The 27085-nt window shown below is 43.0% G+C and overlaps 5 protein-coding genes and 1 long non-coding RNA gene across 11 annotated transcripts in view; 3 read left to right on the forward strand and 3 right to left on the reverse strand.

The window, feature by feature from the left end:
• tspan11 (tetraspanin 11) overlaps positions 1–6070 on the reverse strand; it is a 42950-nt gene extending 36880 nt beyond the window's left edge. For 2 of the 4 annotated variants that reach the window (XM_085902117.1, XM_085902116.1), the window contains exons 1-7: positions 5954–6070; positions 4785–4892; positions 4263–4454; positions 2407–2481; positions 2221–2325; positions 1615–1773; positions 1456–1542 (exon numbers count right to left, since the gene is read on the reverse strand). In XM_085902117.1, coding sequence (XP_085758243.1) covers positions 1456–1542; positions 1615–1773; positions 2221–2325; positions 2407–2481; positions 4263–4454; positions 4785–4868 — 702 coding nt within the window. In that variant the 5' untranslated portion in view covers positions 4869–4892; positions 5954–6070. Of the gene's footprint in view, positions 1127–1455; positions 1543–1614; positions 1774–2220; positions 2326–2406; positions 2482–4262; positions 4455–4784; positions 4893–5953 lie in introns of all 4 variants that reach the window. The other 2 variants (XM_085902114.1, XM_085902115.1) reach the window with 2 other exon arrangements.
• A 1338-nt stretch (positions 6071–7408) lies between these two features.
• Positions 7409–13091, forward strand: prmt8b (protein arginine methyltransferase 8b). The gene is made up of 10 exons (XM_085902219.1): positions 7409–7804; positions 8712–8933; positions 9330–9485; positions 9555–9618; positions 10195–10337; positions 10416–10503; positions 10567–10682; positions 11086–11236; positions 11647–11768; positions 12348–13091. Exons 1-10 carry the CDS (start codon positions 7736–7738, stop codon positions 12429–12431), a joined length of 1215 nt encoding a protein of 404 aa, XP_085758345.1. The 5' UTR covers positions 7409–7735; the 3' UTR covers positions 12432–13091.
• On the reverse strand, positions 12030–19167 carry cracr2ab (calcium release activated channel regulator 2Ab). 2 transcript variants are annotated; one of them, XM_085902216.1, is made up of 17 exons: positions 18562–19167; positions 18374–18485; positions 17185–17374; positions 16963–17109; positions 16573–16663; positions 16421–16516; positions 16170–16357; positions 15861–15932; positions 15697–15745; positions 15538–15620; positions 14901–15327; positions 14692–14827; positions 14205–14286; positions 13921–14035; positions 13742–13843; positions 13552–13628; positions 12030–13042 (listed from the first exon to the last, which is right to left on the reverse strand). In XM_085902216.1, exons 1-17 carry the CDS (start codon positions 18700–18702, stop codon positions 12955–12957), a joined length of 2196 nt encoding a protein of 731 aa, XP_085758342.1. In that variant the 5' UTR covers positions 18703–19167; the 3' UTR covers positions 12030–12954. The 2 variants fall into 2 exon arrangements, with proteins under 2 accessions (XP_085758342.1, XP_085758341.1); XM_085902215.1 differs by having other exon boundaries at positions 14901–15420.
• LOC147040054 (uncharacterized) lies at positions 16531–17676 on the forward strand. 2 transcript variants are annotated; one of them, XR_015063122.1, is made up of 3 exons: positions 16531–16749; positions 16971–17131; positions 17211–17676. It is a non-coding gene; the product is annotated as an uncharacterized LOC147040054 (long non-coding RNA). The 2 variants fall into 2 exon arrangements; XR_015063123.1 differs by having other exon boundaries at positions 17030–17131.
• Positions 19168–19323: 156 nt separating the features above from the next.
• On the reverse strand, positions 19324–21375 carry ccdc59 (coiled-coil domain containing 59). Its single transcript, XM_085902220.1, has 4 exons — positions 20725–21375; positions 19892–20465; positions 19707–19815; positions 19324–19628 (listed from the first exon to the last, which is right to left on the reverse strand). Exons 1-4 carry the CDS (start codon positions 20861–20863, stop codon positions 19449–19451), a joined length of 1002 nt encoding a protein of 333 aa, XP_085758346.1. The 5' UTR covers positions 20864–21375; the 3' UTR covers positions 19324–19448.
• Positions 21136–25959, forward strand: mettl25 (methyltransferase like 25). Its single transcript, XM_085902218.1, has 12 exons — positions 21136–21451; positions 21614–21787; positions 21853–21956; positions 22025–22516; positions 22588–22735; positions 23304–23398; positions 23476–23505; positions 23791–23864; positions 24280–24373; positions 24508–24582; positions 24831–24902; positions 25413–25959. The coding sequence occupies exons 1-12, from the start codon at positions 21226–21228 to the stop codon at positions 25497–25499; spliced, it is 1671 nt and encodes a 556-aa protein (XP_085758344.1). The 5' UTR covers positions 21136–21225; the 3' UTR covers positions 25500–25959.
• Positions 25960–27085: the final 1126 nt, after the last annotated feature.

Consider the following 27085-nt stretch of genomic DNA (forward strand, 5'->3'; position numbering starts at 1 on the left):
ACAGGAACGCGTGGACCCAGTTATACCGCGTCAATGTTAGCGCTCGAGGGGCCGCTGAAGCGATGGGGGATGCGGATGAGTTTGAAGCGAGATGAGCAAATCCATCAAAGAATGATTTGGACAAAAGCGCAGAAGAAGCAGAGCAGGAAGTGTTGTCCGCTGAAGCGAATGGCATGCTTGACAAACAGACTGGAAAAGTCTCCAAAGCACGTGGCAAAGCACGGAAGATGGCGCATGGAGAGCACATAGTCATTGATCTGAATATGGAGTCGGTGCTGCTGTTTTGCTTAGCAGCACACGTCAAATGGGGAAGTAGTACTACGACTACTACAAATACTACTACGCCAAAGACTACAACTACAAGTACTACTACCACTACATGTACTACTACAATTACAATACTACCACAACTACTACAAGTACTGCAACTAGCTAATACAAGTATTATTCCTAAAGGTACTACCACTACTATTACTACAAGTACTACTACTATAAGTACTACAACTAAAAGTACTACTACAGTAAAGTCTAAGGTACTACAACTACTACTACTACTATTACTAGTACAAATACTACAAGTACTACAACAACAAAAACAACTACTACAAGTAATTACATCGAGTACTACTATTACTTGTACAAGTATTACTCCTACTTTGAGTATTACTAGTACCACTACTACAAGTACTACTATTAGTACTGCTAATACGACTACTACTTCAAGTAGTAATACTATTACAAGTACTACTACTTCTACTACTACTTTAAATAGTACTACTACTTCCACTGCGAGTCCTACAAGTACTAATACTACAAGGACTTAAAGTACTATGACTATTAATACTATGAGTACTACTACAACTAATAGCCCTACTACAAGTACTACTTTTCTCGTTTGTGATGGACAGCCACTGTGCAAAAACAAATGTAGCGCATGACGCACACACACACACCCACCCACACACGCATGCATGCATGCAAATGTCTTCCACACTGTGCTCACACCTGCAAAAGAACACGGGAGCTAAAAGCGCCGCGCTAACGACAATCACAATGTAGCCAAATCCTCCTCCTCTTCTTTATAGAGAAGATAGATAAAGCAGGCGGTCAAGATTGCCCCGGCCAGCTACACACAAACACACACACGGACGGGTTAGTGGCTCACACAAAACGAACTATTAGGAAAACTACAACCAGGGTGTTAAAACCTGGATTTATGTGTTAAATGTAAGCATGGGAATCAATATTAGGACAGACGTGGGCAGATTATTGAAGAAATACGATCAGCATGACATCATTTTCTCAGGGAATAAGATGTGATACACTCACATCATTGATAAGAGCTTAGCTGATTTGGCTAGCAAATTTATTGCTAAACTTCATAGCATTCTATTGAAAATCACAGTGAAAAAGGAAGACTAACTATCTCAACTGTTTCCCCCCGCCCTCACATACCTGGAGACAGGCCACACCAATGCCCACAGCACCAATGACCAGCAGGTGGTCGGCCAGGAACTGCTCTAGCTTGGTGATGCATCCCCCCTGCGGACGCCGGCCGATCATTAAGAGTGAACTTCTCCGATGAAGAGAAGATTGAGGGGGAGTCTTGCTCACCTCCACCTTGTAGATGTTGGATGGGTGATTGCGGACACCGCATGCCGGGGTGAGCGACTTGCAGCAGCTGTCGGGCACCAGTCGGCGGTTGGCGCTCGCGGATAAGATGTACACGCTGTCAGTCCAGTCTTGGTAGCTGTCGCTGCCGCAGCACTTGAACTGAGGGGACAAAATGATGGAGTCAAATGCCATTATTCCACCCCCTTCCAAAAAAAAAAAAAAAAAAAAAAGTTAGTAATGGGTTTTTAGAGTGGAATCTTCAAAGCAGCAGTAAAGAAGAAAAAATATATGCCTGTGAGTATTATAATATTGTCTGTAATATGTAATGAGAAAATGAAGCTTCATGATGCTTCAGGAACCCGTTGTGTTCATTGAGCGCTCGAGATGGCACTGTCTCACCATTGCCATTTCTTAAACCCCTTCCTTTAATCCAACAGTGCCATCTAGAGGAGTAAAAAATACAAGTGGTTCATGAAGCAAATTTTCCCATCACTATTGATTATTGTAGTGTCAATGAATTAAAAATAAAGAATATCAATGTGGCCATCACAATCTTCCTCATGCATGTGGCAAGTTTGGATGTCCCCGTTTGGAACAAAAACGTACATCCTGTTGTAGTTTGTCCACCGCTAACGTAATGGCCTCCTTCCCCGGTTGAGCGTAGTTGTCCGTCATGGTCTGCTTGAGATTCTGCTTCAGCTCCTCGCTCAACTGGAAACAAACAGCAGAATGTCTCAAATTTGTCCTTTACAAAGCTTTTTTTCTGTTGCTTTTTTAAGACCGTCAAGTTACCTTTTGGTAATAAACGTAAGCCAGAACTCCAGCCACCAGTTCAATGAGGAAGATCAACAGCAGACAGGAGAAATACTATGAGAGAGTGACAAATACAAATGTTGAGTTCCCGGGAGGAAAATTGACTCGACAAAAGTTAGTCCATTAAAAACTTGCAGCGGTTGTCAGACAACTGGCATCTGTCTCTCGGCCGTGATGCGGCGCCCGTACAAGACATCAGGGAAGACGTTTTGACAGGCGGGGCGGAATGCGATTTCCTCCCGAGAATCCTCGTTATGCGTAGTGATTAGCATGAACAATACAAATCATCACCCCGGCGCAAACAAAGCATGATTTCAAAACTAATGATCCGAGCTGGGAGTCGCTCAGCGGTAATGACTCTAATTGCATTGAGTAAAGACTCGAAAATCCCGGGCGACGTTATGCAACCCGCAAAGTGAACAAACCGCCCACTCCTTTTCAGACTCGTTCAAATAAGAGCGGGGGCGGCATCTCGCGTATCGTAGGACCATGCTAAAATACGGAATCAAATAAACGACTGCGGGGGAAGTTTGGATTCATGGGAAAAAAAAAATGTCTGCCTGCTGTGTATCTACAAGGAACGCACACTCGTCCCCTTTTGTGCTTCCCGCCCACACGTGCACTTTTTGACACCATCTTTTCTGCACATACCGCACGCGTAAAAATAAATAGTGATCGAACGCAGCACAAGTCTGTAAAAAACTGAAAGACACTAATGCAAGCGGTTCTTTATCGCATCCGCGCTGGATAGATACGAGCCTATAAATAGTCCAGCGGTAGCCAAGGTTCCCCTCCTGCCATAATGATGCCAGCAACGGCCTTGTCACAGCCATTTGTCACTTTTTTTTCCTCGTTAGGAGAAAGCGCCTCCCGTCGCAGACGTGACAGCCTCGGTCGCTCGTATGATGGTTTTTAATGCAACGAGAGAGATGAGAAACCAGGATTTAATGTCACGGAATGACTTGAGTGGCTCAGGCACTGCAGTGGACATCTAATAAACAGGAGATTCATGCTTTGGCCCTGACTTTTACTTTTAAGGAAAGTTACAATTATGCTGCTGAGTCACCTGTTTTTGAATCGTCACTTAATTAGCTGTAGTATATAGTGCAAAGTCAGTGATTTATTATCATTTTTCTTTTTTAATGAGTCTATTTATTAAGCTAACTAACATTAAGCTAATCTGTCCAAATAAAAGTAACTTAGTGACTGAAGGCTTTATATAGTATATATATAATATTTGTTGTCCTTGTAAAACACAAGCTGGCCCAAAAATATTCCATTCCTGAAAATAATAATACATCTGCTTTCCTGCAATTTACGACACCCATCATTCCGCGGCAAACCGTCTAGGCGGCAAACTAGTTCCTTTTTGAGTGATTAACTTGTGGCTGCCTCATAGTGGAATTGCATTAAAGTAAAGTTTACTACCCAGCAAATTAATTAATTGATATACTACAGGGATGGGCGAGTACCAATATAAGTATCAGTATCGGTGCCAATTAGAGCCTTGTTTTACAGTATCGGTACTCGTGACGTTGGCCGATACCATTATCAGCCGCTTTTCGATCAGGAACTAAAAATTGGAAATTAGAATACAAAATTGTCATTAATGTCAAAATTGCTGTCTTAGTCGCTAAAGATATTATCTGTAATTTTTGGGGGGGTAAATTTATATTTATCAAAAGTACGAGTGGTAGCCCTTGGCACCAGTATCGGAACTGAGTACTTGTATCGGTCTGGAAAAAAGTAGTATTGAATATCCATACAATCAATCATTCCCGTCTTTATGTTACTTTCACTTGTGAAAAGTGCTTTAAATAACTTTCCATACTGACCATGGAGAGGCAGCTCCTCTGCTCACGGATGACGGCGCAGCAGCCCAGGAAGCCCGTGACCACCACCAGGCTGCCGGCCAGAATGAGAATGTAGGCGGAGACAGCAAAGGTGCCGGACGCCAGCAGACTGAGAAACTCGCTCTTCTCCACCAGCGTCCACACGCCCACGCCCAGAACGGCGGCACCTCCCACCTGAAAGTACAAACGACACACACATAATGTGCACTTCCTGCTGAACAATAAAAGGGAGGTTTCCAAATTCCTCCCAAGGAAATTCCTAGTTTCCTGAAGTTTTTGGAGCGAAAAAGCTTTATGTGTATCAAACTTTTGAAAAATGTCACCACGAGAGTGCCAAAAACCTGTGAAGCTTTTAAAGCAATTTAGGAGTCATTACACGCCAAGTCCATAAACTCCTAAATGGCTCTCCCAGCACTTTGATGGGAGCAGTAAAGCTTTTTAAATATGAGCTATCATTAGCGGTGGATTTTTTTTTTGTGGACGAATGTATCGCTTCAGACTTACCCAAAAAAGCGAGTTGAAGACAAACAGCAGGTATTTGAGACACACAGTCAGCCAGTCTTCTTCGCCATCTTTGTAAGCAGACATCTTTTTTTTTCTCGTTTAGTCCTGCTGAAATGACACAAGTCGAGATGTGAAATATAAACAGAACTTTATTTTCTGCATTTCTGAATAAGTCAAAGCTTGGCATGGAGCCTCCACAATATTATCCTCAAACCACACACATTCAGTGAATTATTCCGAGCAATGAGCAGGGCATAAACTCTGAATGACTCCCCAACTGGTGTAGAGCTTTCAACTCTGGAAATAAATGCCCGTTTTATTTTGTGGGAAGCACTTTAATTGCTTCTCCCAACATCCCTCCATGCAGATATAAAATGTATATATAGTACAACTGTCTAATGCGGAAAATCCATGTCAATAACGTATTCATTTAAATCGTCTTCCAGACCTAAATAACGACTGAGCAAGATATTTGGCTTGTATATGCAAACATCGCTATGAAAAACAACCAGGTATGTTATACATTTTCTAAACACTATTTAGTTATTAGATTTTTATTTTGTTATTATTATCATTATTATTGTTATTACATTGCCAAACTTGTGCAGTGACTTAAACTATAAAAAACGACCAAATAATTTGTCAACGTTAATATTGATGTAAACCATGATTTTAATTGACTAAAAAGCAGAAAAACTACTCAAAAATAAAATAGGTAAAGTTGTATTTTGTCAGGTAAAGTATTTTGAATACCATTGTAAAAAGTTAACAGAATTTTGACATAAAATGTTATCTAATGGGTGCGTAAATGACGTAGTATACAAAATTGGCGTAAGGTGGAATAGCTTGACATCAACTAGTATCTTAACGTAAAATACGTAGGCGTAGGTCACCGTTTTCCGGCCATGATATCAACAAGTCTGGAATTTTAAACGCCGCTATATATGTGTATCGAATTAAAACATGAATAAAAACATTCTCCATTTGTTGACACAGACGTTTTTTCCCCTCCACCTCCGCAGTTGGCGTTAGCAGAGCTCCCAAATAACAACATGAACATCCTAACCACTTGCGTCACTGATGCGCAGCATACAAAAGTTGAACGGAAAAAAACCTGCCCGCTCGCACGACAAAACGATGTTTTATGGCGTAAAAGACAACATACTCACCGGACAGACGTAAAGAAGAGAAAATGTCCCTTTTAAATCGATTTTAAAATCAAATGTGAACAGATGGAACGACCGCAGTAATCAAGTAGAGTCTACTGGCTGGCTGTCCGACAGAAGCTTGCGCTGCCTTTGGAGCACCTCGGGTTTTTTTTCGATTCAACACCATTATCATGTTTTTCATCTCATCTCAGCTACATTAGATCACAAAGTATGTAAAAAAAACGTGTAATTATTTGAATACAGTACTATTTTTAATACATACGACGTTAGGTGTTAAAAAAACTCATCTTCATTGGAAGTCATTCCAATATACGACAGTCATTAAAAGCCTCATATTATGAACTTGTGGGAAGGGTCAACATGGGGTGAGAGAAAGAAACAAAGCTGCTTGACAGACTGAATTCCTATCAACATCACAGTCTCGGTTACAAGGAAACCTCAGTTACAGCCTTTTGCATTTCACCAGCAAGAATGTGGCAATGCAAGACAGATAAAAGAGAAGAAAGGGCTTCAAGTTTGAGCACTGCAAAGCAATGGTTTTCCACACTGCTATCTGCTCATATTTGCATACTTAGTAAAGGGAAAAGAGATGCCAGAGCATTTGTTTGCTCATTCTGCTGTCATGCATTCAGGCCTACTGGGATGAAAAATTAGAAGTACACAGAAAATCTTATTAACGTTCGTAATACGGCAGCCAAGTTTTGACGTCTGCTTGTTTGGACGACAGCCTGTGAGACATCTGGGTGGGCGAAAATGGGGATGAATGAAAGTAATTAATGATTAGCAAAGAAGAAGAAAAATATGAAAAATTCCCCAAGGAGATGAATTGTGAAAGACGTCTTTGTTTTGTCAGCTCCCTATTTGAGATGTGAGGACTACCTGCCTCATTTCAGTTATTATGACTGATGTAAACATTAATAGTCATGCACATACGATTACGTAAGCAATGATATGTACATTTAATCATAATGTGCATTCAAATGTAGTACACATATTAAGTAGTATACACGTTAATATGGATTAAATATATTTCTTACCATCTAAGATCTCTGACTGCACCGCAATTTATTGTATGAGGTTATATTTTGTGTTGTTGCATCGTAATCATTTAATTAGTTATTAGCTATTATTGTCATTAATTATTACTTGATTTTTATGCATCAGATCAATTAAACTTTTTATTTATTTATTTTAGTCTAACTGTAATTGTATTTCTTGAAAAAAGACAAACTATTAAAAGAAAATTAAGACATTTAGATTTGTGGTTTTTTTATGTAATTTGCACTTAGATAGAAAAGAAGAATGGCATCTAGTGCGTTTTATTATTTTATTTGACTTTTTAAAACATTTAATTTATCTAGGTTTGTGTCGCAAATGTACCTAAAGAGGTGGCTGTTGAAATTGCATATTTCCCGTAAATTTGAACGCCCCTCAGCTCCAGAGCGGGCGGTAGAGAGTCAACGCCAGGGAGTGAGAAAGTGAGTTGATGCATCTGCAAACTTCGTGAGAGCCTCCACTCCACCGTCACGCACGCAATTGCACGCGTGTATTTAAAAATGCACGCTTGCACAAGGCAAAAGAACTCAACCCCGTCACGTCTTGCAGGCGTGCACGCGCATTGAGTAACAACATGGATTAAAATGCACCTTTCGAGCAACTTTATTTTATTTATTTTTATTTTATAGAGTCTTATTATTGGGTAGTACGTGACATTTCCACGCCAACCCAACCGAGTGACCGCTCGGAATAATCAAATCTCGTGCGCAAGTCTCGCCGGCTCTCATGGGACTCGGTCACTCGTCGCGTTGTTTGCTGCTACGGCGGAAGATGGCGGAGGCGGACGGTTGCGAGGTAAGCGGATGATTGAAGTGGTTGGTGGGGGTCCTGCACTAGATCCACGCGCGCCCACGATACCATAATTCTGTAGTAGTCACTATTGTATAGTTGACAATCAATGCAATGATTTCAATATTAATAAAAGACTTAAAAACGCCGCGTCCTCGTGGGAGAGAGCCGCGACTTTGCTGTCCTTGGTGCTGAAAACACACCATTCATTTTATTAGGCAACAAATTAATGCGACGGTGATTGGAACATTTAAACTCCCTATCCTCCCCTACTACTGGGGATATTGAGCAAATCAGTACGAGAGAAGAGGGGTTCCTAATATTTTGCTCCTCCCATGCATTTGAATGGGAGTGGACAACATATTAGGAACACCTCCAAGCAAAAGTAACAGAGTGCCTACAAACTTACTTATATTTATATTATTGATATGCACAGTATTTTTTATTTTTGTATAGTTATATTATCTATCCATCGATCCATTTTCTGAACTGCTTTGTCCCCACGGGGGTCGCGGGCGTGCTGGAGCCTATCCCAGCCGTCATCGGGCAGCAGGCGGGGGACACCTTGAACCGGTTGACAGCCAATCGCAGGGCACACAGAGACGAACAACCATCCGCACTCGCACTCATACCTAGGGACATTTTAGAGTCTGCAATCGGCCTACCAAGCATGTTTTTGGGATGTGAGAGAAAACTGGAGTCCCCGGAGAAAACCCACGCGGACACGGGGAGAACATGCAAACCCCACACAGGGAGGGCCGGAGGTGGACTCGAACCCGCACCCCCCTAACTGTGAGGCGGACGTGCTACCCAGTGCTCCACCGAGCCGCCCTAGTTCTATTATTATTTGTTTAAATTATCTTCTAAATATGTAGACATATTTGCATTCAATAATTTGATCATCTATCTCCAGCGGCACCAGGCCGTCACCTCCCACTTCTCCCAGTCGGCCCAGCCGCCCTGCACAGCCAAACCAGTGCCTGCCGGCCATCACCAGCACCAACACGTGCCCCGCATGGCCTCCCAACAGGCCAGCTGTCCCACTCGAGGCAGGGGCACCAAATTCATCAGCCCCGAGGAGATGACGTCACGAGATTACTACTTTGACTCCTACGCCCACTTTGGCATCCATGAGGTAAAGAAACGCAATTAAAATGACGGGGTCGGAGTTGTTAAAAATAACTCTTCGTGATATACCAGCCAAGAACGGCTCTCTGTCAATGAAGATGCTAAAATAATTTTGGCAAAAGAGGCATGGTTTCCATCAGCAAGAAGCTTTTTTTGAACCTCTTAAGAAGCTATTCAAGGGATGACTTTGCATGTCGAGAGTCGAGAGATTCGAGGACACCTTACACACGGGAAATTCCAAATTTAGTAGATAAGTGGGCCTTTGCTCTCATACAAAAGAGAGCAGGAGAAAATGGGAAGTCAGATATCAAGTGGCTCCCGCGGGGCGATACTATTTCGAGACGCCGTCACTGAGACTTTTGGCTCCGTTCGTGTTCCTTAAGACGATTTCGCTTCCTGTCAGGAGATGCTGAAGGACGAAGTGCGCACACTCACCTACCGTAACGCCATGTATCACAACAAACACGTGTTCAAGGACAAGGTGGTGCTGGACGTCGGGAGCGGCACGGGAATCCTGTCCATGTTTGCCGCCAACGCCGGCGCCAAACACGTCTACGGCGTGAGTGAGATGTTGGGTGAAGCACACTTACTTGGTGCCATATAAGAACTGTGTTTTTGTCGCCCGCAGATCGAATGTTCTGGGATATCGGAATATTCAGAGAAGATCATCAAGTCCAATCACCTGCACAATGGTAAACAGTGAAATTAGCAGTTACATCGTCGGTTCACATTTAATGGGATGAATTCACACTAAGATGACAAAATTAAGTTGAAATTTGGTTGCATGAATTAAATTTGAACATACCTGACCAACTCCCGTTCTTAAAAAAAGGAATTGGATTCAATGATATAAAATTATGTTACTTTAATTTAAGAAAATAAGCTACGTACAAATTAAATACATTTAAATGTAGGAAATAAATTTAATAAAAACAAAGTTGCATTTTTTTTTTAGGAAAAAATGATTTAAAATCCACTTACAATTTGATTTTTTTTCTTTAATTGCTCAAGTACACCGTTGTTAAACTCAAGGCCCAGGGGCTAGTTACGGCCCGCCACATATTTTTTGTGGCCTGTGACAACAAATTTTTTAACAACTTCATGTCTTGCTACAATACTAAAATTTCAAATTGTCTTTACTTTAAAACAATGCCAGTCATTTTTTTTTAATTATTCATCTTTTTAAAATATTTGAAGTTTTTTCCAGCCTCTACTTTCAAAACTAGTTATTCAACAATTTGTTTTCTCACGTGTGTTTCTGCTTGCAGTCATCACCATCTTCCAGGGCAAGGTAGAGGAGGTGGAGCTTCCGGTGGACAAAGTGGACATCATCATCTCTGAGTGGATGGGCTACTGCCTCTTCTATGAATCCATGCTCAATACCGTCATCTTCGCCAGGGACAAGTGGCTGGTACGGTACGCTGATGGAACAGGGCTTGGCGGTGACCTCTGAACTTTGGAGTGCGCTGAAGCCTTTTCCTGCTCTCAGAAACCAGGAGGTCTGATGTTTCCGGACCGGGCGTCCCTCCACGTGGTTGCCATTGAAGACAGGCAGTACAAGGACTTCAAGATCCATTGTGAGTCCTTTTGTGTCACTCTTTTAAACACACAATAGTAACTTACTCTATGTATGTGTGTAGGGTGGGAAAACGTATACGGCTTCGACATGAGCTGCATTCGCAACGTGGCCATCAAGGAGCCTCTGGTGGATGTGGTGGACCCCAAGCAGGTGGTCACCAGCCCCTGTCTGCTAAAGGTCAGCTAGACGATTTAGTCGAGTCCACGGCAACAAAGAGCGAGAGTTGCGTGTAGGTGTAACTTATTAAGTGCCTCACGAGAGGACATATTTGTAGGGATGGGCCGAGTAGTCTCCGCATGACGTGATTCGCGCGGCGCATCAGCGTTAGCTACCGCACGGCAACACGCCTACACGCACAGCATGTGTGGTGTGAGCGGTCGCTCGTTAGCCGTGATTCAACTTGTTGGCTTACACACACACAGACACACAGTGAATAATAATCATGTAAGATAAACATATACGTGTGTGTGTGTGGGAGTGTGAACTTCACATGCTGCAAAAAAAATGAGAAAAGCTTATTTTTGTTGCTCTTTCTCCGCCACCTACACACACATTCAATGACACACACACACACATACAGGAAGTGGACCTCTACACGGTGAAGCCGGACGACCTGACCTTCACGTCGGCGTTCTGCCTCCAGGTGCAGCGCAACGACTACGTGCACGCGCTGGTCACCTACTTCAGCATCGAGTTTAGCAAGTGTCACAAGAAGACAGGATTCTCCACCGGTGAGGCCCGCCGGACACTTTATTAGGTACACCTGCATCATCTAGTCATGACAAAATGCTAGAAGATAAATTAATGGGCAGAAAAAAAATCTAAGATAACATCAGCTTAGCCCATTTCATTAGCAGGTGTACCTAATGTTCCATTCTGTATATATTTACATAGCTAATATTGTGGACTCGCCACATCGGTTTTTTTTTTTTTTTTCGGCAACATTGCGTGCGGGAAGCTCACGGTGTTATGTAATGTTTGCTTACATAATGCCGTGTCGAGGAGGTTCTATGTTTGGTTTGTGCCGCCGGTGGGCCCCAAGGCTGAGAATTATCACGGCATCTGGAGCGGTGCCATCTTGACTGCCTGTCGGGAGTCATTCCCTTCACCTCCGTCAATTTCTCCTTTCCCTCTTCTGCAGCGCCGGACGCGGCGAGCACGCACTGGAAGCAAACCGTCTTTTACTTGGAGGATTACCTGACGGTAAAGAAAGGCGAGGAGATATTCGGCAGCATCGCCGTCAGGCCCAACGAGAAGAACGTGGTAAGGAAGACAAATCCTTCAAGCCTCTTGCTCAAACCATTTGTCCATTTTTTTAATTTACATATTAATACTACTTATTTTTTAATTTAGTCTTCTCAATAAAAAAAAAAAGGGTCAATTTGACCCGTAGCAGTATCAAATATGTTGACGTAGAAGTGAGACAGGGGGCGGCTGAAAGAGGCAGCAAAGATGACTAATCACACACCGGGTCAGACTGACTCATTAAAAGCTCCGGGAAAAAAAACAGTTGTGTTCTTTCTTTTTATTACATTTATATATATTTATATTTAAATTTCCATAGTATGGTAACACATTAATCTTTCAGGCACAGGTATTACGTTCCTGGGTCAATTTGACCCGTAATCTAAAAGTGGCAGAAACAAAAACTACCATTTTAATCAAAACTGTACATATATAGTTAATTACACTTAAGTCACTCTACATTGTTTTAAAACTTTTAAATGGGTCATTTTGACCCCCCAAAGTGACACAAGGGCTCAAAATGAGATTTTTTTAAAGGAGTGTTTTTTTTTGGGGGGGAAGGCATTTTCTGATTGCTTCCCTGTTCTTTGCCTGCAGCGGGACCTAGAGTTCACCCTGGAGCTGGATTTTAAAGGCCAGCTGTGTGACGCTGCCATCTCCCACGACTACAAGATGCGTTAAGCGCTCAAAAACAACCATCCCTGCCCTGAGCGCCCTCCCTCGTCCATACGGGCGAGCACACCTCACAGGACGACATCCTGGCCGACCTCAGTGATTTCATCTGTATCAGCAATAACACCAAAAATGACAGACACACTGAAAAATGGAACGACCTCAATGGACCGCCTGATTCGTCACGGGTCAGAATGACCCATTTTAACTGTATTGTTTAGCATAAGAAGGCTTTTGCTTAGTTGAGAATGCCCTGAAATGCACCGCTGATAATGTAATGTAGAAGAAAGCTTATGAATTAAAAGCTGAGAGGAAGTCAAATTTTCCAGTTGTCATTTTAAACTTAATTGCAAATATTTTATTTATTCTGAAATGTAATCACATTACCAATAGTGCATCTAAAGCTAATGCTACAAGCCTGATTTCCCCAAACAAATTTATAGTAATATTAATTAACAGTGACAACACGGATCATATTGTGAGCACCCTTGCCGAATGTTAAATATAAAAGAAGACCTCCACCAAGGCATGTTCACTTGCAGCAGGCCTTCTTCTTTAAAAGTTGAGCGCTGAGGATGACGGTGGTGTCTCTCACCCGGTCCTCCTGCTCCATCAACACCCTGAGGGCATATTCAAACAAGAAACTGTGAATATAAAAAGTCTACACACCCCTGTTCAAATGCCAGGTTCTGTTGTGGGACCATGATGAATCAATTCCCATTATTAAATAGACCTCAATAGAAAAAAAAGTGGAAACAATAAAAATACACATCTGAAGTACTGCAGTTGCATATGTGTGCACACCTTTCTATAACTGGAATTCGGCTGTGTTTAGATTTAACCAATTACATTCACTCATGTTAAGTGCGCCAATGGAATATGTTTGGTGTTAATCAGAGGCACTTGTTTCATTTGGAACACAGTAACATACCAGTTCTAAGAGAGGTGTGTACACTTATGCAAACACATTTCAGCATGTTTATTCTTACTCCTCCTCGTGAAAAGATATGGAGTTGTACAGATAATAGGTCTCATTAAGAATGGAACACGTTTTTTTTTTTTTAAATACCCAGCATCTTTATTGAGGGCTATGCTACATGCTACGCTAACGTTTGTAATGTGATCATACCTGGCCAGGTGGGTTAAAGATTCTGTCACGTTCTTGCCCGTGTAGGCGCTGACTTCATAGAACATCACCTTCCTTTCCTGCTCGGAAATCGCAAGCCATGAACGTTTTGTTTTTCTGTTCCATTGTAGTCGTAATTTGTTTGACATAGACGCAATTTTACAAATTTGAAGTTGGGACGGGTTCTTTATACCTGGGCCAGTTGTTCTGCTTCCTTAAACGACACCTCTCTGTCTCCGTCCACGTCCATTTTGTTGCCCAGAACAAGGATTTGAACGCCTTCTCCAGCAGCATCCTGGAAAAAAAAAAAATTGCTGACATGGCATAAAAATAAAAGTAAAGGAAAGGGGAGGGGAGTTCCCGATGCCAGACCTTGACAGTAGCGAGCCAGGGTCTCACGGCCTTGAAGCTCTCCTCCAGCGTGACGTCGTACATCACCACCACGCCGTCGGCCTTGCGAAAGAACTGCTTGGTGATGCTTCGGTACCTGCGCCAACAACGTCGTCAACCTCCGTAACCCTCCGCTAATAGGACGGGGGGCCGCTGCCAAGAGCGCCGTCAATTTCTAAAGCCCATCCCGGCTGATTTATCCGCAGTTTGCGCTGAGCTGGCAGATTCAAAGAGGATGCGGCGGGAAATGAATTATGGCCGCTCACCTCTCTTGACCTGCCGTGTCCCAAAGCTGCATCGCTATCTGCATGTTGTTCAAGGTGAGCGTCTTCACGCTGAAGTCGATCCCTGATGACAAGTCAAGAGTGACACATTAGTCGAGAAGAAAATTAAACATGAATATTGTTGCTTTATTTAATAATTACTTATTGAGAAGTTGAGGGCAAATAAATAAATAGATAAATATGTATTTTTATTAATCATTGAGGAACAGAAGACAATGTAACTTTTATTTCATTCTAATTTTTCACTTTCAAATTAAAAACCAAACTTTCTCCTATTTCACTTTTTCATTTAAACGCCAAGTGGTGCACACAAATCACGGTTTTGTAAAAAAAAAAAAAAAAAAAAAGGAAAAAGACTAGGAAAGATGAAAGTGAGAAACTAATCCTGCCTGACATAATCTACAAGTTATTTCATGTGACTTGCAAATTGCCTTAGTATCTTAAAAAAAAAAAAAAAAAAGGCACTGACCCACAGTCGCCGTTGTGGATGGATGGAAATGTCCCTCACAGAAGGAGCGAAGAAGCGACGTCTTGCCTACGCTGGAGTTGCCCACCAGGACCACCTTGAAAAGTCGACTGGGGCCTAACACAGGCACTTCCGCCACCTCCAATGAAAGAAAGAAAAGAAATCTATGTAGAAATGTGGCGGGTGGGTTAAAATGTCATGATGTCACCTACGTGCTGGGTCTCCTTCCCGACCGGTTGCCCCCGTGGCGACATGGGGGTCTTCTTCTTGGCCTGCAAAAACCGTCCCGCTTTGACCAGGCTGCATTCCAAATCGCTGCGCGCCTCCTCGCCATCTTCCTCCTCGCTGAGCTGGTGCAGGAGGAGCTGCGGCCCCCCCTGGAGGAGGTGAGGCAAGTGGTCCTCCTCGATGGAGATGACCCGGCGGAGGGGCCACCCGCCCGGGGGGGAGTCCAGCACCTCGTCGTCGGCTTTGGCTTCCGGCCTCTTGCTCCGCTCTCTGGAGGTCCTCCTAAAACTCGAGGACCTGGCGATGGCCTTCTTGCCCTTGGCTCTCACGTTGTGAGATTTGGGAGGGGCGGGGCCGCCGTAGCCGTTGGCCAATCCGGCGCTCTTCTTCACGACGGCGGCGTCGTCCTCACTGCAGGAGGAGGAAGCGACAAACACGATTTGAAGGTGCTCTATAGGCAAGGCCTCCAGAGACTGGTAGGACCCATCCGGCACCAGAGGAGATCTTTGGAAACAGGAGAAACAGAGGATGTCCTCAAACGTTAATTATGTTCCAAAAATAAAAAGAAGGCAGATATCCTCTGTTTTTCCTTTTATGACACTGTAAAGATGGACGGGTCACCTTTTGGCAGGCTGGCTGTTGTCGTCAAACATGTCGGCCAGGCCGGCTCGCTGCTTCTGCTTTTTTCTCAGAGATGTTCTCGGCTGTTTGAAAGAAAACGCAGCGATCAAAACAACTTTATTCCTTTGATTATAATAATAATAATAATAAAATACACACCACACCAGAGCATATGTCCCGCTCGTCCTTGAGATGTTTGTTCATCTCCCTGGGAAGAAGCAAAAAAAAAAAAAAAAAGGGGGATTAAGGAAAAAATGAATTCTGAGGGATTAAGGTAAAAATTTATTCTGATAAAAATGATTCCAAGTGTTCTTTTAGTGGACCTGAGGAGGTCGAGCTGCTTCATAAGGCTTTGCTTCTCTCTTTGCAGTCCTTCCGTCACTCTGTACATTTCCCTGGAGGGGAAGAAAAATATTTAAAATAAAATTTTATAAGTTAGATAAAAGTACACAAAGTACACAAGTCAAAGAATTTATTTAGGTAATTCACAAGACTCTTAATTTCTGACAATCCACACAAAAAATCCAGATTGCCATTATAATAACCAATTATATTTAAGAATAAAAATATATATTATATTTTTAGTTTAAATCTATTGTGTGGAAAATAGCACATGCAGTGTGAGGACCCACATCTCCTTCTCCTGGTGCAGGCGTGCAGCCTGCTCCTGCAGCATGGCCAGCTGGTCTTGGGCCACCAGCAGCTCCTGGCTGGTGCTCTCCAGTGCCCGCGCCAGTTCATCATTGGTCATCTTCAGCTTGACGTTCTCCACGTGGCTCTCCTGCTTCTCGCTGCTCAGCTCACGGCATTCCAACTCCAACTAAAAGATAAGAACATTTTACAAAAACAAAAAAACCCGCGTAAAAGATATTGAGCTCCTTACTCTCTTCTGCTTTTGGAAAATGAGTTCCAGCTCCCTCTCCTTGGAGGACAGCTGATCTTCCAAGTCTTGGCTTCTCGACTGGAGGCGCTCCGAGTCCTGCAGAGGTCAAAGTTGAGCGGTATGTGCGTGTTTATTTACAAACCCGAAGATACCTTCAGCAGCAGCCTGTCCTTTTCCGTCTTGATCTGGGCTTCCATCTCCTCGTACAGGTGGCGGATCTCGTTGTCATGCGTCGCCGCCCTCCTGAACATTCCAGAACAGCCTCAAGCGCCCCTCCGGCAATTACAAGCTAAAAGCTAATTAGCCGTACCATGAGGCGCCACGGGAACGTGAGTCTAATTATGTTAGTCCACTACAATCATACGTTTGTTTCATACAACATGGACTAAATCGTCTCTCGAGGTGCGGTGTGTTTTCTCGCGGGCTAAAAAAGCCGAGATTAGCGGTCATTTGACACGGATAAAGTCTGATTAAGAGATTGTTCCAAGTACAGTTTGTATGATAACAACATTCTTCCATATTATATACATGTTTCTTTTGACCTCTGGAGGGCGCTCTCCATGTCCTTCTTTTCTTGGTGGGCCTCTTTGATTTGATGGGTGACTCTAGCCAGGAACTCCTCAAAATTGGACAGCAGGTGAGGTTCGTCCCGTCTGAGTCGCGCCCACAAACTGCGCACCTCGTCCGGGCTGGAGAGGGGTGGAATAAAAAGTGAGTCGAGATATTTTTGGTCGGAAAATAAGATCATCGGTGTTTCCACGCACTCCTCAAAAACATTACTGGCTCCCAGGCTGTCCAGCAACATACAGAAGTGACCCTCTTCCTCGTCCTCGCCTCCGGATAGCTTGGCTTCCCATTGGCTCTGGAAGAAGGCCTCTTTGGCACGGGAGCCCGGAATCTGAGTCTGGGTCGGCTCGTCGGTCACCGAGATTCTACGGCCGTGGAGGAACTGACCTGTAGTCAACCCAGTGGGAGTTTATTCCAAATGAAAATGAAAATAAAATAAAGATGGTGGTGTGTAGCTGTCAAAAGTTGGGAAACGCTTCAAAAGCATGAGAAAGCGTTTCACAACTGTTAAACTGGAGAAAATAAACAACTCTATACTTACTATAGTTTTTAAAAAGTATTGCACGTAAATGTTAAACCCACCGATATAAATATTTTTAAATTGTTTTTTTATCAACTCAATGCAACTGTACTGCACCGAAAAAAGTTAAACAAATCCGAATGTTATTTAGGCAAGGATTCTATCGCAATCCACTAGAGGAAGCCCGTGTATCGCAATTTGAGAATTACTAAGAAAGCATAAGTTTAAAATGGAAAAAGAAAAAAATAGATTAGCACAAATGATAGTTGTACTAAGTTCATTTTGTTTTCACTTGTCAATTATTTTACTGGTTCTTTTATTAAAAACAATATATTTTAGGTTGCATTCGTAATGCAATGATAAAAGAATCAGTAAAATAATTGACAAGTGAAAACAAAATGAACTTAGTACAACTATTACGAAGAAGTTATGGACACTGATGAAGGCCGAAACATGTCAGGTAATGCAACCTAAAATATCTTGTTTGTGATAAAAGAACCAGTAAAATAATAGCACAAATGATGTCATCTAAACTGGAAAGTGTCTGAACTTGTTAAATGGAATGTTTATAGTTTCTGTTAAATCTGGATCACAGCAGGATTTAAATTAGTGTTTCTTATTTGATATGTTTGAAATTAGAATTTGTGGTCTATTTTCTTACATACTTTTTGTGGCTAAATGGAGTTCAAATTCTAGATTTTGCTTTAGTTTGAAGATATAGATTTTTTTTTTACGTTTATATCCACAAAAAAGATCAATTATATCAAAATTAAATACATTGACCATCTTAAAATAATAATAAAAACAAATCAATTTAAATGAATTAAAAATAAATTAATTTCTTGATTGAACATAGCAAAACGTACTGAATCCCGAAGAAAAGGCCTCAAGCGTGAGATAACCGGTGCGCTCTGTATCCAGAGAGTCAAAGACGTCCTCCAGCTCCTCGGCCGACAGCGGCAGCTCCCTGTGGAGCCTCTGACATCACGACACGACATAACCTCAGATGCTTTCGAACACATTCGCCCCCCCTACCCACCGGACCGACTCTCACCCTCATATCGGTGCGTGTGATGAAGCCCCGGCCCTCCACGTCGCACGTTTGGAAGAACTCCTTGGTCTTATCCAACATGGCGATGCGACCCCAACCCGATTTGCGAGCGCCAGGTCTCCTGCTCTCCTCCTCGTGCTCCATGTTGACCGTCTTCACTCTTCAGCACCGAAAAGCTCGGAGCGGGCATGTAGGTCACGGTGGGATCAAGACACCGGGGGTGGTGTTAAGTGCGCTGGGCCCTTTAGGTTGTCTTGACGACAAAGAAAAAGTTTTCTTCACGTGTGTACTGTCCCAACTCTGTCACAATACTTTTGCCCATACTGTAGATTTTAAAGGTCAAAACAACACTTTTCAAAAGTAAGTTTTGAGTATAGGCTATCAAAAACCATTTTTTTTTTTTTTTTTTTTTAAATAAACCCGGCCGGAGTGTGCTTGTCTTAAGACCCATAATGCCGGCAAAACTTTTAATCATCTGCTTTCGCAGCACACATTTTAAATCTTACACTCACCAACCTACTACGTCATGACAGAAGATAACAAAACTATCACTCCCAAATCCGGAGGAACCATATGAATAACTTACTTACCGTGATTAAGGCAGCAGAACGACAGCAACAAAAGCGCAGTAAGAAGTCTTGCCGCTGAAAGTTACTCAGTCATTCCGCGACCATGTGATGTCATGAGGGAGCAGCCCTGAGGGTGCGTAATCTCTTGTTGCCATGACGACAACCTCAAATCGAACTGATTTTCATTCAAGGGCTATAAAGGGAGTATTTTCACATTTATTAAAGAAGGCATAAAATAATACATGAACCTTGCCACTTTATCTTACACTGCCACCTAGTGGTAACAACGTACCACAACAATCACTTTCTGGAGCAAAACGTTCATGTTTTGGGAGTCGTTTCTGTGATTTTCTGGATCTTCTGAAGCAAGTAATCCATTTGAAGATTGAGGTTGGGCTGACCCTTCTTGGTCTTTTTGCAAAGCATCTGATAGGTTTCCATCTTTTTATTTTTGTACTTTTGAATGGCCTCCTCGCGCTGCTGCTTGCGCTTCAGGAAGTCCTGGAAAGCAGAAAGACGGATTCTTCAAAATTGAAGCATAGAAATAGAAAGTCAAACAGTGCTGACTTAGATGATGACCTCTTTCTTTTTCCTCTGCTCATCTCTGATGCTCTGGCACACCTCCAGAGATCTTTGATAGGAAGTCTTCTTCTCCAGCTTTTTCTTCATACGATTGCTTAGTGGCAGCCTTGAAGAGAAAATTGAAACCCGGTCACATTGGCTGGTGAAAAAATGAATTATACTATGAACAATTCAACTTTTACCTTGCTGCTACCGTTGCCGACTTCTCCGCACTTTCGGCTACCGATGCCGACTTCTCCGCACTTGCTGCTACCGATGCCGACTTCTCCGTACTTTCTGCTACCGATGCCGACTTCTCCGTACTTTCTGCTACCGATTCCGACTTCTCTGTACTTTCTCCTACTGATGCTGACTTCTCCTTACTTTCTGCTACCGATGTCGATTTCTCCGTACTTTTTGCTACCGATGCTGACTTCTCCGTACTTTTTGCTACCGATGCTGACTTCTTCGTACTTTCTGCCTTGGGTGCATCTGTACCTTTTGGGTCAGAACCAACCTTCTCCTCCATACTTTCCTCCTTTGGTTTCTCCTGGTTCTTTGCGTTTCTCATTTTGACCCGGTTCATTTTGTTCGTCCACATCTCGTTTTTCAGCTTTTCCGCTTCGGCCATGTACAAATGCTTGAGGTGCTCCGGGTAGTGCTGGTAGTACATTGCTGACGAGGATGGCTGCGTGTTTGTTTTCTTTCTCTCCTTTCGCAAAATCTTGTTGTAGTTATGCTTGACTTTCTCTTTCCGCTCAAAAGCAAAACCTTGACCTGAGATATGGAGATAAAATCATGTCAGATAGTGGCTGCGGTTACTAAAATTGTAGACATTTTGGTGAGCATTCGTCTGTAATTTGTTAGCTTTCTCTCTTTTGCACGCAATTTGTTAAGAGGGGTATGATATTCTAATAACACTATGCAAGAAATTATCATACATAGAATTTGGAATCTATCAAAGAGTCAACATCAAGACAAAGTAACACAACATTGAAATAACATTTTACGAGCAAAATTTGAAGCCGAAGCTCACCTTCTTGAACGCTTCCTTGAAAAACTTTGTCTTCCGGAATCCATTTCTTCTTTCTGACTCCAGCATTTTGTGGCTTCCTCCAGTTTCCTTCTTTCCGTGGAACGTAACCTGTCTTGATTTTCGAATTTGTTGGTGCCATTTGGACCCGGAGAAGGTGAAATGTTTACATGTGACTCGAGTGCTGAGAGTGCGTTCGAGCTTCAGTCGCTGAATTGTGACGTATAACTGTAGACATGACTAAACAAACTCAGATCTTCAGGGATTATTGATTCCAGAATTCGAAATATTCATTAGCACAATACAATGATGATTACACTGATAGTATGAAATTAAATAATCATATATTAATATCTAAAACACAAACATAACCACTCAAAACACCATGTTGTACACGAGTGGGACATCGATGATTTCTTGATCAACTACTTATGACTGGATTATATCGGAAGTAGACGACTGACATTAATCGCAACTATTCGCATCATTTTCTCGTTTTTTACGATGATTCCCTCCTCGATCAGCCTTGCAGAGTTGCGGCAACGCATAGATGAAGTCGCGCGTTTTCTCGAGGTCACTCTGAGCATCGCAAACGCGCACACGGTGGAGTTTTACACGCACGACGTGTGGAGTCGTTTCGTGGCCGTGTCGCCTGAGGAAGTGCTGAATGCACTTGGCATAAATGGCCAAAAGGGGGTGCCAGAGATCCAAAAACAAAATGGATACAACGGTATTGAGTTGACATTGTATTGCTTCTGAACACGTTTATGTTGACATTTTGTGATTTAACATTACTGTAATAATATTTACACGAAACAAAATGAGCTACAATATTATGTTCTTATGCATATGGCCATGATATGAAATAAAAACTTTTCTTTCCCTAAAACAGAGCAATTGAAGACTTCATTTGGGTTTTGCCAAGACACAAACAGGCTAATTGACGCACATAACCTGTTGCGTTCAGCCAAGGCCCACTCACTTCCTGGCCTGGGGGTCTGCATGAGCCGGGATGAGCTTTTGGAGGCCCTCAGACGAAATCCAACGGAGTTAGCCGCTGAGACGGGTATGACGGTGCTGTTCATTTGGATGTAACTGCTTGAAAGCTGGTCATTTTTTTTCCTTTTTTAGGTGTTGAATTGGAACCGGATGAGTTCATGAACATGAAAAAGTCACATGAGGTGCAGTCCATGGCAGAGGTTGTGGACTTTTTGGCCAAGCGCTGTGGAGTCAAACAGGAAAGTATCATTTTTGAACCCTCCGTTGGTTTGTATTACATCTGATAAGCATCGTGTGCATCACGCAGGTGATAGACGTGGGCTCGGGGAAGGGCTACCTGAGCTCCTTCCTTTCCCTGCAGCACGACCTTCGCGTCTTCGGCATTGACTCATCTAGCACCAACACCCACGGGGCCCAGGAGAGGAACCGCAAATTGAAAAAGTTCTCCAAGGTGTACCAGAAACACAGGAAGGCTACGAAAGGAGAAGCAGATTACCAGGTGGTAACAGAAATCAAAGCTGCAGAAGATAGAGAAGAGTCGCTGGAGGATAAGATGCAGATGTCAGATCCGAACCCCACAGAGGAGCTGTTCTTAAGCGCCATGACGTTGGAGGTGATACAGACTGGCAGAACTTCCCCCAGCTCACTGACTGATGAGGAGAGGCAGAGGAGGAAGAGGGAGAACCTTGAAAGAAAAGCCCAGAGTCGAACCGGCGTGACCGGTGCCGTCTTTTCGCCGCTCACCTCCTACGTTACCGCCGAAACGGAGCTGAGGGAGCTCATCAGCGAGCTTGAGGTGAGCTCAGTCCCACATATGGACTTTCCATCAGCTATACTTTTGTTTAAAATCTCTCCTCCCGACGCCAGGATGCAGTCCTGGTGGGCCTGCACACGTGCGGTGACCTGGCGCCCAGCATGCTCCGAATGTTTGTGGCTAAAGCAGAGCTGCTCGCGGTCTGCAGCGTGGGATGTTGCTACAACAAGCTCTCGGAGGAGTTCGAGACAGACACACAGGGTGGGAGGGAATATTATTGGCAGAAAATACTCAACCGTGTGTTTTTACTGCTGCAGGACCTGAGGTTCGGAGCCAAACTGCTACTTGAGTCCAAATTCGTTCCCTGCCGTTGACGGCTATAGACGGCAAAACATCCATTTTAATTGGGCGGGCAGTGAATGAGTCAAAAGGCAATCTAGTTGTATATTTTTAAGTGGGTGTGGAATAATGACAAGCTAACTTTGCTCACCCTAACCTATCATTTGAGCGCATGACTATGTTTTCCGAGCAACGAGTTGGGTCGGAATCAGTTGCATCATCTGCAGACGTAATTAATTAACTCAATCTCCACCGAAACCACACACATGCATATGTTTTCCTTGAGTTTTCCACTTCCACTAATTAGCCGGGGAATAACACTCAGTTCTTGACTTTTAATATTGCCAATCAATTAGCATTTAAAATTAACTCATTCACTGCCATCGACGGCAATAGACGTAGTTTTAACTAGCCTGGCAGTAAATAAGTCACGAATGAATAATTGGGTTTTACGATCACCTCATCAAAAACCTTCTGCGGCCCTCCACAGAGCGTTCAAGTGGAGCGTTCGGGTTCCCTCTGAGTCAGCACCTCCGTCGCCTCTCGTGGTTCTGCGGCAGAAACGCCAGGATGTCAGCATGCTTGGTGAGTCGCGTGAGTCATGTACGTAAGAGTGTGACGAGTCTCTCACGTTGTGTTTCCTTCCTCGTTGGCAACAACAGGCGCTGGAAAGAGTTGTAATGGGCCACGGGGTAAGTGACCCAGTGTTTGTTTGTGTAACTGTCAATAAGTCAAACAAAAATCCATCAAATCATTGTTCGTCACCGACTTCATTGTTTCGAGAGCGTTTGTTTGGGGGGGGGATGCGGCGCCGGCGGCTCCAGGCCAAAGTCGGTACTTGACGCCAGCTGCCATTAATATGGAATGTTTATAAATATTAATGCAATGACTCCATGGGGGAGGGGGGGGGAGCTGAATGCAAAAACAGACTTGATTGAAACCCACATGGCTCATCTTTTGTTGTTCTTACGCACAAGATTCAGATGGATTCTCTTTTCTACCGGGCGGTCCTGCATGTTATTCTCCGGGATCACTACGCCGCTTATAAAAGGTAACAGGAACCGGAAGTAGAGTTATTTACGGCACCACTGAGTTGAAGTGTGAAGATTTGTGCTTGTGGAAACCTTTTTATGCACTCCCAATGGTCAATATTATTTTTATTTTATTATTTGTTTTCTAAAATTATTTGACAATCATTTGTATATTCTTCTCGAATGAATTTCCTGATTTAGAAAGGACATTTGAACATATGTAGACAATTCATTTAACATGACTCCAAAAAACACAATATTATTATTTTTATTTTTTTTCTAGAATTATTTGACAATAATTTGTATATTTGTCTCTAATTAATTTTCTTATTTAGAAAGGACATTTGAACAAATATAGCATGTAGACTCGGAGGTGTATATATTCTTTATCCTCCGCAAAGATGGACTATTATTACTGCTTTTTCTCTTTACTAGTGAAAAGCGAGTGGGAAACGTCTACGCCAAGGCAAAATCCTTTGTGGATTACGTTCGACGGGCTCTTCGCAAGCTGGACCTGGATGATTCAAAGGTCAAAATCGCAATATTTCTCATTTATATTCAATTTTTGATATCATTTCAAATGTCACCACCACCACCGCTGTAAAAGGATACTGCGAGGCTATTTGGGCTTCATTTGTCTTGATGATACAATTTCCCTTCCAGCTTTCCAACGAAGACATTCAAGGGTACCACGACGCGCACGCGCCGCGCTGGCCCGAGATCCGCGCTTTTAATCTGGTGAGCCATTTGCACAGCCGCCCGCGTCCACTTCGGGTAAAAAACCTTTTCATGCCTTCTCGTAAAACCCAATAAATTGCCCACCGTTAAATGAGCTCATGGCGGTCGCTCGGCTGGGGCACGAGGGTAGAAATGATGCTACGCTGAAGTCTGCGAAATGACTTTCACGGAGCTAGTGGCGGCCGGTTTTGATGTGTAAATGGTGAGCTGTAAAAAAAAAACGGATTCTGGTTCTTGTGTGTGTGTAGTTGAAGGTGACCCTGGCTCCTTGCATTGAAGGTCTCATTCTTCTGGATCGCCTCTGCTACCTGAAAGAACAGGTAATTAGACTCCCATAGTAATTTCTTCTCTTTCCACCCGGCACTACTGAGAGGTGGACATAAACGAGTATTCCGAGATACTCCTTGGGCATCAAACAACTAAGACTTCCTGCTGGGAAAAAGGCTTTCTATTGGGATGCTCAATCAAATTTTAATCGTAATTTTAATTTTTAAATTAACTTGATCGTTGACGATGTTTGCATTTAAAATGCATTTGGTGAGAGAGAGAGAGAGAGAGAGAGAGAGAGAGAGAGAGAGAGAGAGAGAGAGAGAATTGTAATCGTAATTTAAATTTTTAAATTAACCTGATCGTTGACGTTGTCTACATCTAAAATGCATTTGGTGCGTATCCAATCAAGATCGATAAATGCTAGCTAGCCTGCCAGCCAGATAGACAGACAGAAAGACAGACAGTTATAGATAGACAGACAGACTTTTTCATAAGTTAATCAATGAAGGGTTGGGCTAGACTGCCTCATTCCAAAATGTTTCTTTTTTTTTTTTTTGCAGAACCAGGGATCTTTCTCTGCGTTGGTGCAACTGTTCGACCCGCTTCTGTCGCCAAGATGTTACGCTATCGTGGCGCTGAAAGACTGACGCTCTATTTTTATACATCGGTCATCGATTGGAATACTAGCCTCGCTCCACAAGTCATGCAACACGTGCTGGAAAACAGCTGGAAAAAGCGCCATGCAGTCCCGTTTGATTGAGCTGTGTCATATTTTTTTTTTTCTTCATCTTGATGCTGGAGCGTGGCAGGCGCCGGGCCTATTGGGGGTGTTTTAGGCCGAGACCTGGATGGCCACGCAGGTCTGGAAAGACCATCGTCAGGCTCCCCGGTGTCGTAGGAAGAGGCCTTGACCTCTTTAATCTGTACAGCTGTTTTGCTCGCTCCCTTAATAAATCTTACATGCTTGGAAAGGAATATTGTTGGGGTGCAGACGCATAAGTTATGAACGCAATCAGACGCCGTGTGGATCTGCAAACGTCTTGCCGCTTTTGCACTATTTTCACACTTTGTTGAGATTTTGTCAAAAACAGTTGGAAATGACATCCAATAAATATGATTGAACTCTTTCAAAACAAAATGGCTTCCTGTCGCGCACATCAGGGTGCTTGACATTAATACCATCAGTGGAGAACAAGGCTCTGCCCTGCTACTGTGATTATCCGTTTCCTCCGTGATGTTTATCTGCAGGGGTGAAGAAGCAGTGGTTCCGGAGTAAATAGCATGAGAGGGGAAATTACTCGCTATGTTTGGCCTACAGCGCGCCGGCGTATCTACGGAAATGCTCCCCGTGGCAAACGGTTTGATCACTTTTTCCCACGTAGCTCTTAAATTAGACGGAGAGAATTTTGATCAAGTGAAACAAACACGTTCGCTTATATTTACTTTAATGAGAATATTTCCCTTCAGGCAAGGTGAGTAAATAATCAAAATTCTTGTAATATGTTGAGCTTGTTTATATGCAACTGTGGCAATGTTGTTCCTTACTCTTTCTAATCCATAATCACTTTTGCTGGCTGGAAAACACTAGTCCGTACTTTCCCTGTCCCGGCGGGTTCGAATGAGGGTACACTTGGAATCCCAAAGTATCAGTGAACAAAACATTCAGCTTAATGAGTTCCTCTGAATGCCAGGGTTACAAATATGTCACCAACCTCCGCCTACGATGTTTTGCCTACACTCCATCTGCTTTGCTTTTACTACTGGGCTCCTCTTCCAAGACCCCCGACAGTGTGACAGGCTTTGGTCCATATGGTGGTCAAGCCAGTGGAACCCGGCGTCCATGCCCAATCTCAACCTGTAAGGGACATGCATTGGTGGAAATTTGGGAATCAGCACACACGTGCCAAAGTCCCTCCATTTGACCCCAAAATAGCTTTCAGATGTTCTAGTAGGCTTTTTCTGACTATTTTTTTCACTTTATCTCAGAAGATTAACACTGCCTTGCCATTTTAAACTGTGCAGCCTTTGCTATGTTTAGTGTTATCCATTTAGTAAATCGTACACATTTGGGGGATTTAATTATTGCATGAGTCATTTCATTAGTAATTAAAGCGTTAAATTAAACGCCCTGTGATTTTATAATAAACAAAAATTCTGCGTTTTATCCATTAATAACAGTTAGTAGTATAACTATTTCTTTCAAATCCGGCAGGAAACAATGATAAAAGCCCTC

This window comes from Syngnathus leptorhynchus, chromosome 21 (assembly GCF_054491065.1).
Source record: "Syngnathus leptorhynchus isolate UIUO chromosome 21, UIUO_Slep, whole genome shotgun sequence".
NCBI classification, from domain to species: Eukaryota; Metazoa; Chordata; class Actinopteri; order Syngnathiformes; family Syngnathidae; genus Syngnathus; species Syngnathus leptorhynchus.